The sequence below is a fragment of the Rhinolophus sinicus genome, chromosome 17, assembly GCF_057876585.1.
Source record: "Rhinolophus sinicus isolate RSI-liver-muscle chromosome 17, RSI-T2T, whole genome shotgun sequence".
Taxonomy (NCBI): domain Eukaryota; kingdom Metazoa; phylum Chordata; class Mammalia; order Chiroptera; family Rhinolophidae; genus Rhinolophus; species Rhinolophus sinicus.
In genome coordinates, this window is record NC_142517.1 from 174,973,776 (window position 1) to 174,989,108 (window position 15,333).

Sequence of the window (15,333 nt, forward strand, 5' to 3'; positions counted from 1 at the left end):
ATATATATATATAGTATATATATATAGTTACAAGAAGCGGAGTACAGCATTAGGAATAGAGACAGTGGAAATGTAATGGGCTCTGTGCCATGTCAGAGGGATAGTGGATGGGGGGAGGGGTGTTAACACAGTGTGAGGGGATATAAAAGATAAATGTCTAACTAATACATTGTTTTGTGCACCTGAAACTAATAAAAAACATCCTGAAAAAACAAAAAACAAAACAACAAAGGGTTCTGTTAGGTTCCTTAATTGCCCACCTCTGGTGGTGTGAAGCACAAAGCCAACTTTCAACCACCTGTGAAGAGCAGAGCTGTTTTATAGAAAGGTCATTTAAACTGTTTAACGGCCTTTGAATAAAGAAAGGAAAGAGGAAGGGAGAGGGAGAAAAGGAGAAAGGAAAGGAGGGGAAAAAGATCTATTATGGGAGTTATCTACCATGTTTCCCCGAAAATAAGACCTAGCTGGACATTCAGCTCTTGTGCATCTTTTGGAGCGAAAATTAATATAAGACTCGGTCTTATACAATACAGTACAATACCAGGTCTTATGTAAGACCTGGTCTTACATTAATTTTTGCTTCAAAAGATGCATTAGAGTTGATGGTCAGCCTAGGTCTTATTTTCGGGGAAACACGGTATGTATTATTGCTGATGGGGATTAGAATTGTGATTAGTGCTATAATAAATCCCAAATCAAATGAACACAACAGAAATAATGCCAAATGTATTTCAAGTAATGCTTTTAATTGCTCGCTTTTTACAGTACTCGTATAACAGACAATGAGAAATCCATGATTTCTTCTAAAACTGAACACCCAAAACAACATCCTGGAAGATTGTTGCTCTTTTCTTCGTTCTTTGGCTATTGTAATGATTATACCCAGCTTGGCCCACTAGAAACTGCTTCCTTCTATTGTCAGCACCTCTTCACCCTGACACAGGTGAGACCCAGTAGCTGTCTTGGCTGGGATGTGCCCTGGGAACTCCAGCAGACTGTTTCCTGTGATTCACACACACACATTTTGAGGGACACAACCTGCCTCTTGGGAGATGAACATGGTGAGCACAACCACTGACGCATCTGATACATTTATAATATATCACCAATAAACATGAAAAAGATCAGATTGAGCTACAACAAAAATGATGTTAGAACTGTTTACACTTATAAAACATCATCATCATAAATCTGAATAAAAGATACTTTCTTCGATTTTTAAAATCAGAGTCTATGTGAAAACACAGATTGAATTTGGTGCATTTCACAAAAATAGCAAAGCTCCTAACAGGAAAAGGTATCTGGCAAAAACAGAGACCTGTAAAACACACACTGCTTAAAGAAGAAATATTTAAAAATCAATCTAGAAAATTTTAAATGGGTAGCCATGCTCTTATTCAACAATTTAAAACAACTGTACTAAATCTGGCCCAGGAAAAGCAGTGCCTAAACTCTCTACACATTCGACCACCTTAACCTCTCTTGAGATTCCTCCTTCTTTATGCCACTATTATGATTCGATTGCAGAAAAAAAAAAAAAAAAAAGCCTGAGTTTGATTCTTACTGAGAATCAGTTTAGCAACATCTTAATGCTTAGACTGCTTTGCCATGTTCAGATCTTTTCTTAGACCTATATTTAGGCCTCCTTTCTTCAGGGTCAAAGCTCAGCTGGTCCCTCACTTTACTCTGGAGTTTATCATCATGAATCAAGAAAAGATTTGTTCTCTGTAAGAAAGATCACAAATCCATACACCCTTAAATAGAGTTCAATAGGGAAATAAAGATCATAAATCTGTTTTGTAGGAAATTGTTACAAACATATAAAACTAAGCAACTTTTAAAAACTAAGCAACTTTTTTTTTGAGTTGGACCAGTCAACTCAAAATGCCACAAGAGGTTCAATGGCTTCAATTTCAACATACAAAAAAATATAGAAAGTAATTCTAATTTCTAATCCTTATATATGTTTACAAAAGTCTTCTCAAAACTTTAAAATATAATCTTAGGAAATGTTTCTTTGTCACAGTTATCAAATAGCTCACTGGCCATTATTAAAAAATAAAGTAACCAACATTGTGAGACCCAAGGCTGTAGGGAGATGATCTCTTGGCTCACCTCTAAAGGTCCCTTCTACCTGAGTCGTAGGCAATGCTAGGGCTGAAGGTCTAGTCCCAGGGCTGCCTTTAAATAGCTCTGTGGTCTTGGATAAGTTATTCAACCTCCCTGAACCTCAATTTCTCCATCATGAGCATTTTCCAAACATGTGTTCCAAAGAATATTAATCTCATGAAAAATAGTTCTGTGGTCAAATTGAGTCGGAAACTGATACACACAATTTCTCTTCTATAGGAGATTCAGTGTGCGTCAGTGTTATTAAAGGTTCTGAGAAGTCCTGCGGTACATTTTTTTAACTTTGCATCAATCTTAGTTGACCAGAATCCCTTTATGACTAATGCCTATAAGCATCTGTGGACTGTACTTTGGAAAATACTGCCCCGCCAGCACCTTTATGAATAACATACAAGAAGAGCAATGCAGTCTTTTGACACAGGCTCGGGGGATTAAAAGGATTTAAGGCCCTTGTGTTGACGAAGCACCTGTTCATACTTACTGGCCCCTTGAAGATCAACAGAATTCCCTTGTTCCTAATGAAAGTCTTCATTCAGGCAAAGTTGGAATAGTGCCATAGAATCTTGGTGGCCACCTACAGTACAATAAATAGCAGAACGGGCCAAGAATGATCAGGCCAAGAATGATGTTATCTTCAGTAGAGTTTAGTTTTCCTTTCCAGTGCAATCTGATTTTTCTCCATAGCAAATGCCTTTGCCACTGGGCCCTAGAACACCTTTAACAGGCTCCTTGCCCTTTACCCACTTCCGTGTCCAGAAGGAAGTCCATGTGCGGTAGACTGGCAGGAAGTACTCAGGTTAAAGAGCTGTTCTTCCAAGAAGGCACCCCCAAGGCCGTACTGTTCTTCATGAAGACTCATTTCTTCAGGAGACAAGTGGCTTCCTCCAAGAACAAATTCTGCAAACCTATTAAGTTTTTGTGTTTGTTTTAAATCAAGTTAATGTTACCACAGAAAGGTTTATTTGGAACATGTTCCCTTACCACGCATCCTCTTTCATTAAATTGGACTTTGTGGCAATAGAGAATGGCACTTACACAGTGGGTGTAAAAACGGGAACGGCTTATGTGATCCTTTTCCAGATAGTCATGGAAAGGGTAGAGAAGTGGGCACCAGACTTATATGCACTGAGTGCTGCTAAACATACCCAATGCTGGTTCCTAATTCCTCTCTTCTTAGATTTATTCTTTACTCATTATTTTAGTGTCGTACTTCCCCCCCCCCCTTCAATCTTTAATTTGAGTGCATTGTTATTTGAATAAAGCTATGAAGACGAGAAAGCAGTAAGGGAAAAGATGTTGGGGCAGTGATGCCTTTCTTGGTGAACTTTAGAAATTATTTCCCACATCAGTAGAATGAGAAGCAGATGACACATCCCGTGCCACCTTTCTCCTTCTCGTATGAAAGCTATCTTTATGGCCTTCCCTGTAAAACACATCAGATTAAGAGTTTCCAGGTGGGAATTCCCACCCGTTCTCAGGAATTTTTTTCGCTTTCCTGTTCCCGAATCCAGAGATATAAACTGTTTTCTGTTCTCCACGATGAATCGTTTCCACAAAGGGACGGCTGATACTACCAACCAACCACCTGGGTTCAAGGAGCAGATTTTCCTGATTTCCTGACCAACTTTTCTTGGGATTCGGGAATGGGAAAGTGAAAAAAATTCCTGAGAACAGGCGGGAATTCCCACCTGGAAATCCTACATCAGATCAGTATTTATTCTGACATTAGCAGTTCTACTGTGCAAGTCAGAGCACGGAAGAAGAACCTCTGACAGCCTCCACATCATCTGTTATCCAGGGAAGCAGTCTGTTTTTAATCTGAAATATCTGTACTAAACCACTATAGTATTTTCCCAATAATTCTAACCCGAGTTGTGGTCCAAGTAGCTGCCCAGGGCTTACTTTTTTGGAGTCTGCAGTCTGGAGATGGCCAGCCACGACGGGAAGTCGGGTCTGCGGCAGGCTTGGCGCAGTTCCTCCAGAGCACTGGTTGTTTCAGCATCAGCTTGTTCCCGGTATTCATCTTCAGTAAGATACGAAACGGCCAGCTTTTCTGATGTAAACCATTTCTTCATTTTCCTAAGACATGTGGTATTGGGTTGCTAGATTCCTGGCCATGTCTGATCATTCAATTCAACCCTTCAGATTTTGACATTTCTTTGACAGTAATAGTAATACTTATTAATTTCCTTTATATCACACTATACTTTTTTTTTATTGTTGTTACTGTAACCGAGGTACTTGGAACATAATTTGGACCCAAGATTTCTGCTTTTCTGGACCATCCTAAATAATGTCCTAAGGCATTTGAGGATCAATTTCCAATAGGTATGTTGTATTTTTCTTCCTCGGTAATTTCTAATCACACAATCAGAAAATTAAAAGTCTGGCTTCTTTATGCTTGGCCTGCTGATTTTCCTGGGCACTAACAGAAGCAAGCCTTTGAGATGTCCTTTTATGGAGACCCAGCAGGACACTCACCCCTTGTTCTAGACAGAAAAGGACTGGTGGGCTATCGCCTCCACCTAGTGGCGGTGATTCTGACTACTCCTAGAGAGAGGGAGTAAACACTGTACAAGGGTCAGGTATATTCAATAATTTATAATAATTCTTCCTTTGCTACATGCTGAAGGGTTCATGACTGGAATTTTTTTCCAACCAGGAAAGTCTTAAAGGGAAGAATCTCATGAAAATGGTAATGATGATAAAGTTTTAATATATTTGTTATATTATTAAGATTTTTAAAATTTTGTTGGGTAGTTTAATTTTAATTTAATCAAGATTCCCAAATCTGAATGAGCATCATAATTACCAGCAGATGTCTTAAACATATATTTTCTTCAAGGTTAGGACCTGAGAAATCTTTTAACTTTTAAAGCTCGCCTAGTGGTTGATACGCTGGATTACTGAAGCACTGACATTATAGCCTTCTTTTCTGAACACCTGGCCTGGTCGCCCTGTAGGAAAAGCCCTGGCCTCTGAGCAGAAGATCGGGGCACAGTCCTAGCTTTGAGGTTCACCCACTGTGTAAACTGGGGCAATTTCTTAATGGTTCTGAGCCTCAATTTGCTCATATAAAAAAATAAAAGCAGTAATATCTACCTCGTGAGATCACTATATGGATTAAATGACATATTTTGTGTAAATGCTTAATACAGTGAATGGCCCACAGTAAGTGTTCAATAAGTATGATAAAAAAAATAGCTATCATATATTATTAAAATATACTCAAACAGCTCTTTGCAAACTAGAAAGTACTCTACAAATTAAGGTATTATTTCTCTGGTATATTATTTAACCTACAGTTCCTGCTTTATCTCCTGGTTCTTCATAGACTTATTCACTAGCAAAATAAAAAGTTGAAGTTATAATACATTTTGATTGTTATGTTCATATTAATGGGATGCACAGCAAGTGCATGAATGAACCACCGTGCAAGTGACAGAACATACTTTGCTCTTGGCAGGGCAGTCGGATATTTAAGGGGAGAGAGGAAGCAATTGTGTCCTGGGTTCCTCAGGATGCAAGCCTGGTAAATGACCAGAGGCCTAGAGGATGGTAAGTGGTCAGCGTCCTCCTGGCAGAGGGACCTCTGGGAATCCCAGTCATTGTCTGCCTCTGAGCCAGGGCAGAGAAGCAGCCAGCATCAGCCCCTCCAACCTGGCCCCGCTGTGTTTTGGCCTCACCAAACCAACACGCTCTGCCTAGGGGCTCTGTCATGTCACTGGTGTATTTTTAACCTGATGTGGCCACACATGGAGTCACAGATCCATAACTACCAGTTACCACAGTCTCCTTCCTCACAGCCAAGCTTACAGGAGAAATATTTATCAACGCCCTCTTCCAGCCTCGGTCTCATTGCCTTACTCCAAGCCCTCATCCTCTCTTGCCTGGACCACTGTGATGTCTGATGACTGGTCTACCCCAGAGCCTCCGCATTACATCCACCCTCTGCCACAACACAGATGGGCCAAATCCCGCTGCCTGATGAGGTCTCAGCTTTGATTTTTGCTTAGTGAATGTATTTTTAGTTTCGGAATAGCTGCTAACATTTAAAAATCATATGAACTAACATTCTAATGCACATTCCCAGCTTTTTTAGAAAACCAGAAGATCTGGCAAGGCAGGGCCCATACTTCCACATGGCAACAATCAGCTCAAGCTGAGTGGTAATTGCCCCCTTTTCGATGAAGCTACATTATGAAATTTCCCATAGTAGTCTTGATCACCCCACTGCCTTTCCCCGCTGGGCATCACTCAGTACCTGCCAGGGCCCCAAGCATTTGGGCACACAACTCCTGCCTGGGAAGCCGTCAGAGGGCACTGACTAAAATGCATAATGGTTACCTCCTTCACCGCATACTAGATCAGATCAGATTCCTTAGCACGGCCTAGTGATGCCTCTATGACCCATCTCATGCCCATCTCACTTGCTTCACGATGGTAAAAACGGGGCTTTCTGTCAGGAAAGTCCTTCCTATATATTTATTCATCTGGCTGTTTTGATTCACTAAGATTCATTAGAAACCTTCCTGAACTTTCTTTATATGCCATAGTCCCTAAGCTGGCCTATTTTAACATTTTAAAGACATGATTATGTATGTGTGTCTCAACAAGTACACCGCAAGGGTAGGGACCATCTCCTTTATCTGTGTACCTAACATGAAAGCAGGTGTTAAGACTCAGTGAATGAGGAGAGACAAGAGAAAGCTGTGATGACAGAAGTTACCTCATCTTTCTGCACTTTCAAAAGGCTTAAACTTTAAAATCTAAAAGAAAATACCGTCCTAAATATAAATATCTTTCGATCATTTATGATTCATTTCTGTTCCCTAACTCTTATCTCATAAGCTAACAAATACTTCTAAAGTAGTGTTTGGCCCTAATGAAAGGAAATGTAGAATGAAAGTAGAAATTTTAGGCAACCCAGCACCCAAGTAATTTTGCCACCGATTTTAGTGACTTCTGGGTGAGCTATAATTACCTAGTAACGGGTGGTATACTCTGAAAGACTGCAATGGAGATTACACAGATGCTTAAGGTCTCTATCCTCTCCCTCTCAGAAGGAAATCTCCAGATGAAATGCAGTTAGTTATGAGATTAAAGATGATATGTCCAAAAAAATTCCCTAAAACGATAAAGCCAGAGCTCAAAATGTCAAATTTATGAGGAAAAAGAAAAGATACGTACCGCCTCATATAACCGAACGCTTTCATGGGGTAGTACAGACTCCTGGACAACAGGATGAGGACCATAACTGCATACGCGAACTGAGGCATGGCGACCCCATAATAGATCAAAAGCAGGGAAAGGAGCTGCAGTGTCCACCTCAGGAGATTCACGCTACTCTCATCAACAAGAGGCCCATGTTTGTAACAAACAGCAAAGCTGAGAAATCCAACTATCAAGACATAGCCTGTAAAATCAGAAGAATGGAAACCAATTTATGTGAAAAACCTGCCAGAGCCTCGACTTAGAGCTAAGAACATACATAGCAGAAAACTTTCATTTCTGTTTTCTTTATCCAATGAAGTAAAACTGAAAAGGTCACTTAAGTCTAGTTATTCCTTCAATGTGAGATACGAGGCAGACTTTTATAATAAATTATTATAACACATGTCTATTTTTTTAGTCCAGAGTCCTAGGAGAGCAAATATTATCACAGTTGCTTTGGTCAGGAATACGCCTCAGCATGTCACAGTCTGCTACAAACCCTATCTTTTATTTTTACTTTCTAGTAACAAAAGGAAAATGTCATTTTACAGTGGCGGGATCAGGCTATCACCCTCATAATCCAGTGCTCAGTTTCAGGACTACTAATGGAGGGAGGATAAGATATTCTGCGTCTCCTATTGTGATCCAATGTGCAGTGCACGTCGCCTATTAAGTAGTCCATCAAAAGCGTTTCATTTGTCTCTAAGCAAGCCTCAAGATCTAGTTTCTAGTTTACAGGAAATGAGGAGAGAAAAAGTTAAATTACACTACAAAGGAATAATCAGAGTAATCCAAAAAGTGGGACATTCTATGGGACTAGCTGGTCTCTTTAGCATATCACTGTGATGAAAAAGAACTGTTACAGATTAAAGGAGACTTACAGGACATAAGAGATACAAAATGTGGTTCTGCACTATATCCTAGCTTATACAAACCAACCATCAAGAACGTTTAGGAAATTTAAACATGGCCCGGGTAACGGATGATTTTACGTTATTAATTTTTAATAGTTATATAACTATTAAAAACAAGAAAATGCTCTTGTTTTTTAGAAATGCTTATTGAAATACTTAGGGGAACTTACCATGATATTGGTAATTTTCTTTAAAAATACTTTAGCATCAAAAGAAAAATGAGCTAAAAACAAAATCTTAAAGTGAAACAAAAAATTTATTGCTATTGTTTTGGGTGGAAGAATTTATGTGAGAAATTTGGGGTTAGAAGTTAGAAGAAAATCAGTTCTCCCATTCTCCATTATTTTCCAATTAAAACGATTCGAAAAAGTTGGGAGTTTTTTGGTTACATGAAATTAGAAGAACAAGTGATTTCTTAGTAGCCTCTCTGCTTCTGAAAGTCAAGTTTTCCTATACTCTTAAAAATGAAATACCATTTATATTTAGGATTTCTCATCTTTCATACTGAAAACGAGGTCTGACAACTAAGTTCGCGAACTTGTTGCAATGATGTTGCTAAACATTTTTTTATATCAGAGGGATTATTCATTATGAATTTGTACCAACTGGACAGTTAACCAATTTTATTATTTCGAAGTGCTGAAAAGGCTGTGTGAAAAAAGTTAGGCGACCTGAAGTTTTCGCCAACAATCCATGGCTCTTGCATCACGAGAATGCACCAGCTCACACGGCACTGTCTGTGAGGGAGTTTTTAGCCAGTAAACAAACAACTGTATTGGAACACCCTCCCTACTCACCTGACCTGGCCACCAATGACTACTTTCTTTACCCAAAGATAAAGGAAATATTGAAAGGAAGACATTTTGAAGACATTCAGGACATTAAGGGTAATATTACGACAGCTCTGATGGCCATTCCAGAAAGAGTTCCAAAATTGCTTTGAAGGGTGGACTAGGTGCTGGCGTTGGTGCATAGCTTCCCAAAGGGAGCACTTCAAAGGTGACTGGAGTGATATTCAGCAATGAGGTATGTAGCCCTTTTTCTAGGATAAGTTCTCGAACTTAATTGTCTGACCTCATATATCATGAAAAAGACATAAAGAGCTACATTTTATAGAATTTTTTTCATTACAAGTTAGATGTAGTCAGAGCTTACGCACAATTCAAAAGCATATGCAGCCAGCAGGGGCAAATAGTTTTTCGATCTTTGGTATACAAAACTAAAAAGGATGTCATAGGGAAATAGTCCAAAATGAGATCAAGTGAACTAAAATCACCAGCTGAGGGAATAAAATATTTTTAACAGCACTTCTTAGTTCAAAATGATTTAGATGCTGGAGAGAAACATGTCAAAAGAAGACCTCCAGTTGTACTTTCCAGCTTTACCAATAATAGAATGTATTTTTTTAAAATTTACCTACCTAATATATATATTCTGTTTTCATACCACAGCCATTTCAGATCTTCCATCAGTTGGCACACCACATAAACTGAAGCAAACCAACAACCAACCATTAAAGCCCAAAAGGTGCTATACTGCGTGTGGAAGAAAATAAATGACACAGTTTTTGGTTCATCGACTGTCATAAAAACAGAAGTAAACACAGCCTTTTTACGAGACACTTCTACATCAAACTGCACTGAAGTCCATTCAATATTCTCTAGAGTCTCACTTAAGGCGAGACTGGTCTATGAGCCAGCAGCTTTGACATCACTTGGGAGCTTGCTGGAATAGAGTCTCGGGCCTCACCAGAGACTCCTGAATCAGAATCTGCATTTCAGCAGGATCCTCAGGTGACCTGTATGTACATTAAAGCTGGAGAGAAGCACTGTTCTAAAGAATAAATTTATCTCAAAATAATGCTGGCATAGCAAGCTTTAACCAGGGTAACTGCAACATTATTATCATGAACTAAGAGCAGGGCATTCTGTTCCAGGGAACTATTAATAACGAAGAAATCCCCCGATGCAGCAATGCTGTTTATTCAAAGCTCTGATGGTTCAGCATCATGAGATTCCTCAGCTATGCCGAGATAAAAGAAATATTCACTTAGCATACAACCAGCCCCTCTTCACTCGTAAGAAAAACACATTACCTGGAAAATAAAAGTCTCTCAAATACAAAGTATCACCAAGACTAAATACTTAAGCCTACATATAGTAACAAATAAAAATGGAATCTCTAGAAAACGGTACATTTTAAAGCGAGTTTATGCAATGTAGAAATATAGTTTGAATTAGGAAATGTAATAATCAAGGTGAATTAATTTGATCAATTTTATAAAATTCCTCATTTCCATTTTTTATTCATTTGCATAGTATACCTACCTTAGGAATTAACCTTTTCACCAGCAGCAGGAAAAAGACTAATGTCATTAGAATACCTAGCACAGTCCCCGAAGAGTAATAAAAAGCAGGGCTTCTGTCAAGACAAGCAGATAAAAGCCATTTAAAAGCCAAGTTGCACTTTCAGTATTAAAATCATGTTTAACTTGACGACAGTAGCCATAAAGAATACTAAGAAGAAAAACTCAGATGGCAGCTTCCATTACATCCTATACTCTTAAAAATGAAGTATCTCTTTGAAATTTATAGTAAATAGCTTGCCACTAACTCAAAACAGAATGTCTCCGTTATCTTCCGTTCAGAATCTGATCCATCAATAATTATTGAGTACCTATCATGTAGCAGCCACTTGTCTGTGAGCTTTACATGCGTTCACAACAGCCCTATGAAACAGTTATCTGTGTCTAAATTTTACAAGGGAGGCAACTAAGGCACCAAGAAGTTAAAGACCTTCCCCAAGTTAGTATCTGCTAACTGGAGTATTCAGGCTTTCAACCCAGCTTCTTTGAGTCCAAGCTTTACTCTTCAAGCTATATAAGCAACATCCAGTTTATAAGGACCATGGATGACATTAAACATAAGAAAAAGCTCAAAAATGAACGATGTTAAGAAGAGTAAGCTAAGAAGTAGAAGTAAAATATTATTGGAAAGATTTGTTTTTCACATGCAAAATTATAAGAAACAAAATATCAGGATAATATGTTTTTCAGATATTTGTTAAATTCAACCTGCTGTATCAGGGCCACAAATCTAGGAGGCAGCCTGAATGTAATACAGAGAGGAAGGCATCTGGCATCAGAAAACCTGAGCATAAATCTCAGCCAGGGCCAGAACTAGCCATGTGATGATAGATGTTGTTTTCTCATCTATAAAATGAGAACAGTAATACAGAGCTCACATGGTTGTAAGAGAATCAAATAAAATCATGTATATTAATATGTAATACACAATAACGCATGTGAAAGCACTCTGTAATATTTACATACACTACACAAATAATTTACTGGCTTTAAGAGCTTTTAAAGCATGATCTTCAGACCTATTGTTTGCAAAACCTAAAGCAAGAACTACAAACTAGTGTGGGAATATTTAGCATAGCATCAAAAATGTCCTGTGCTCTGATTCACAAAGTTAAGAAAGTAAAAATGAATACTTACTGACTCAAGGTTTTTGCATAAAAGAAGAGGAAAATGCCTGCCACAAACACAAGGAAGAGTTTGAAATCTACAACTGGAAAAAACAAAGATTTGTGTCAATGTAGAGTTAGTGAATAAAGAGGAAAGTCAACATACTGAAACGTCACTCCAGAAAAACGGAACCCAGAAAGTCAAGTATAACAAAAGCAGACTTACTGTTCCGATTCACGCGTATTGTATAATTCTTGACCGGCTTCACAGAGAAGCACGCCGTCTCCCCATAGGGATTGATGATTATGGTTATTTCATTAGACTCCTTTGGTGTCCAAAATTTATGAATCACACATTTGATAAAAGATAGAACGGTTTCTGGATACTGGCAATTGTATCTTTCTGTGATATATACAACGCTGAGCAGGCTGGAACTGGTCACTGTCACCTATAAAATAACAATGAACAACTCCATAAACACAAGTTTACAACTTCTTAAAAGCTTCTTAAAAGCATAAGCAGAGGAGTACAGAGACCCCAAGACTGGTCGAGTAAAGCACACTCCAATGTACGTGGTATTGTTCTGATGCCAGAGACAGACCTGGAGCACAGACATTTTTGAAAGTGGATGTTAGTTCCCATGAGTTATGGTTGACATAACTCCCTCTTCTGGCAGGTTACTGTGGCCAAGGGCCATGTGAAAACAGATGAGATAGAAAGTAATCGGTGGCAACTATCTGGTTATAAATGTAATGAGAATAGGGTTTATAGCTCTACCATTTTTTACTGTGACTGAGAAAAAGTGCGCCCTTCTTCTGGATCAGCTGACCAGATGTGATTCCGGCTCCCCTCACCATGCCTCCTGAAGAAGGACCAGAACCCAACCGCACGTCCTACTCAAGTCTCACAACAAAGCCCTGGCTACAGTGCCAAGCAGACTGTGACAGCACAGTTATCATTAAGTGACCACTCTGCTGCTACCTTTGTCTGACCCTCTCTATTTCTCTTCTTTGTCCAAGACTAAGGCAAGCTTGGAAAAGGGTAGTGAGGGCACTAGCTTTGACTCTCTGGCACCAGGTGAGATGACCCACTGTCTGTCTACCTACCGCTTCATTTCTCTTGGACGTTAGGCCCTGGCTCACTGTTACTTTCTCTCCAATCCTACTTCTTGTCATACATCCTGGGGATTCAACATACACAGTATACACACCGAACTCCTTCCGATACTCGCCTCTCGCTTCTGTGATCCTCCCCTCTTAGCTCTTGCCCTCCACCCACCTCAGCTAAGCGATCTCACGGCCACACTCTTGACCTTGTCCATCCCAAACTGAAGTTCCCAATTTGCGTTTCATGCATCTCACTGACTGACCACCACCTCCTATGTTGCCAGCGTGCCCCCTTTAGCACCCCAACCCTAGCAAGCCTTTGACCCCACCACAGATCAAGCATCTTTACCCTGCTCCTCACCCTCTTGATGTCCTCAGCCCTTTCTTATCCAGCTAAATTCCATGATACTTCATTAGAAATCATTCTCTTACATGTACCCTTGACTCCTTTGCACCCCTCTTCCTTTGTCACACTCACCTGAAAAAAAATCCAACCCTCCACCGACTCCATTATTGCACTTGTGTCACTGACTGTGCTGGAGAAACACACAGTGGTCTCACTTCAAACCCGGAACTGTGAACCTGAAGTGGGATTGGAAAGCTGCAGGCAATCACATCACACATTCCTATCTAGTCATTCTTCCACTCTCTTCTGCAATGATTTCACAACTTCTCCTTTGTTAATACCCCAACACCTTCTCTCCCTCCTCACTCTTGGCTCATGATCCTTCCTACTTCACTGAAAATGGAAAAAACCAGAAGAGAATGCTGACCGGCTCCTATCCCCCTAACCCCCCATCAGCATCTGTAGGAAGCCTCCATCAGGCTTCTGGTCTGTGGGAGGAAATTTCTGCCTGAGATTTCCATGCTCCATTCTGAAGGCAAGCCCCTGACTTGTGCACTGGATCCGATCCACCTTTGCCTACTCAGAGACGTCCCCCCAGCACTTCTTCCCACTCTACTAGACCATTTCTGTCAGTATACACATATGCTGATATTTTTCCCATTAAAAAAAAAAAGCCTCCTATTGACTCCACTTTCTCCTCCAGCCTCCAGCTATCACCCCATTCCCTCGCTTCCCATTGTAATAAAATTCTTTTTCAAAGTAGCCAATACCCGCCGTCTGCGGTTCCTCTCCGCCCATTCTCTCTTTAACCCCCATCAATCAGGCTTTCATTCCCAACATGCTGTGCTTGACGTCACCAGGGGCCTCCATGTTGCTAAAGCGAATGGTCAATTCCGTCTCAGTCACCTTATCTGATCCACCAGCACTACTCGGTATTCCCGATCATTCCCTTCTCCTTGTTACACTTCTTTCCCGGGCGTCCTGGACAGCTTCTTCACTTGTTGCTCCTTCTCTCTCCTCTGCGGCCCCTTCCTCTTCCTGACCTCTTCCTATAAGACTGACCCAGGCTCAGTATTGGTTCTCTTCTCTTCTCCACCTAAACTCATTCCTTAGACTTGGCTTTAAGTACTACTTATAAATATGCATCACTGCTTACCTTGCAAAAAGAAACATCGGAAAGATATACCAGGAACTAATAAGACTACCTACAAAGGTCTGATAGGAATGGATAGAGGAATATAAGGGGCAGCGACATGTCTCTGAGAATACTTTTGTACAGTTTTCCAGCCATAATAATATTGTACATACTGAAAAATAATAATAAAATCAACCAGGATAGGTGGGGGAACCCTGAAATGGAAACAAATAAAAACAAATATATTTCAAATAAATAATATAACCATATTGAAAGGGGATGTGTGACAATGAATTAACCCAAGCAACATTTGAGCACAATATTTAGACTATATACCCTTGAACTAAAGATAAAACATACTGTAAACCTGTTAGTAGGTTTGTTTTTCATTATGGTATGGCTTAGCAGTTCTGAAATTATTTGCAGTATAGTCTAGGATTAGGCAAATAAATATATTGAGGATAATGGGAACCAGGTTTCTCACTTTCAGAGAAGGAAGTTACAAATATGGAAAGAGATTAGAATAAACCTAGTAGTACTGGAGATTAGAACACATGGTTTTCAAAAAAATACAAATAGAGATGTGTGCAGTTGTGTATGTGTGTGTGTGTGTGTGTGTACACACATATGACAATGATATCTCAGTAGTACTAAACACAACTAATACTGAATGCTCCTTGGCAAAATGTATGATTCCAGAGCTGGCTCTAAGAAATTACGAGCTAAGCCTGGAACATGTTGTTTGCCAGCACGTAAAGAAGTGCCCAAATGATGGGCACAAGTTCAAAGGCCATCGGAGCTAGTTTGAAGAGGCTCCTACTGGCCAAATCCCGGACAATGTGAATATCAAAATAAATAATAAAAATAATGGATTGTAGTCCACTGAATGAGCTGGCAATCCATGAGGCCATGTGGATATAAATCAACTGGAGGAAAAACTCTTCTTTATAGGAGAATGCCAATTAATGTAGAAGAAATAATGGAATTGGAAAATCACACTTTGACAAAGATCATGA

At 39.6% G+C, this 15,333-nt stretch overlaps 1 protein-coding gene across 10 annotated transcripts in view; it reads right to left on the bottom strand.

Moving 5' to 3' along the window:
* Positions 1 to 15,333, bottom strand: part of NEMP2 (nuclear envelope integral membrane protein 2) — a 212,248-nt gene that overhangs the window by 92,933 nt on the left and 103,982 nt on the right. For 5 of the 10 annotated variants that reach the window (XM_088793799.1, XM_074339370.2, XM_074339364.2 and 2 more), the window contains 7 exons: positions 11,956 to 12,178; positions 11,761 to 11,833; positions 10,586 to 10,679; positions 9,679 to 9,793; positions 7,321 to 7,546; positions 4,033 to 4,209; positions 726 to 3,035 (listed from right to left, as the gene is read on the bottom strand). In XM_088793799.1, coding sequence (XP_088649925.1) covers positions 2,867 to 3,035; positions 4,033 to 4,209; positions 7,321 to 7,546; positions 9,679 to 9,793; positions 10,586 to 10,679; positions 11,761 to 11,833; positions 11,956 to 12,178 — 1,077 coding nt within the window. In that variant the 3' untranslated portion in view covers positions 726 to 2,866. Of the gene's footprint in view, positions 1 to 725; positions 3,036 to 4,032; positions 4,210 to 7,114; positions 7,547 to 9,678; positions 9,794 to 10,585; positions 10,680 to 11,760; positions 11,834 to 11,955; positions 12,179 to 13,314; positions 13,849 to 15,333 lie in introns of those variants that run through there. The other 5 variants (XR_016019572.1, XR_016019573.1, XR_016019571.1 and 2 more) reach the window with 3 other exon arrangements.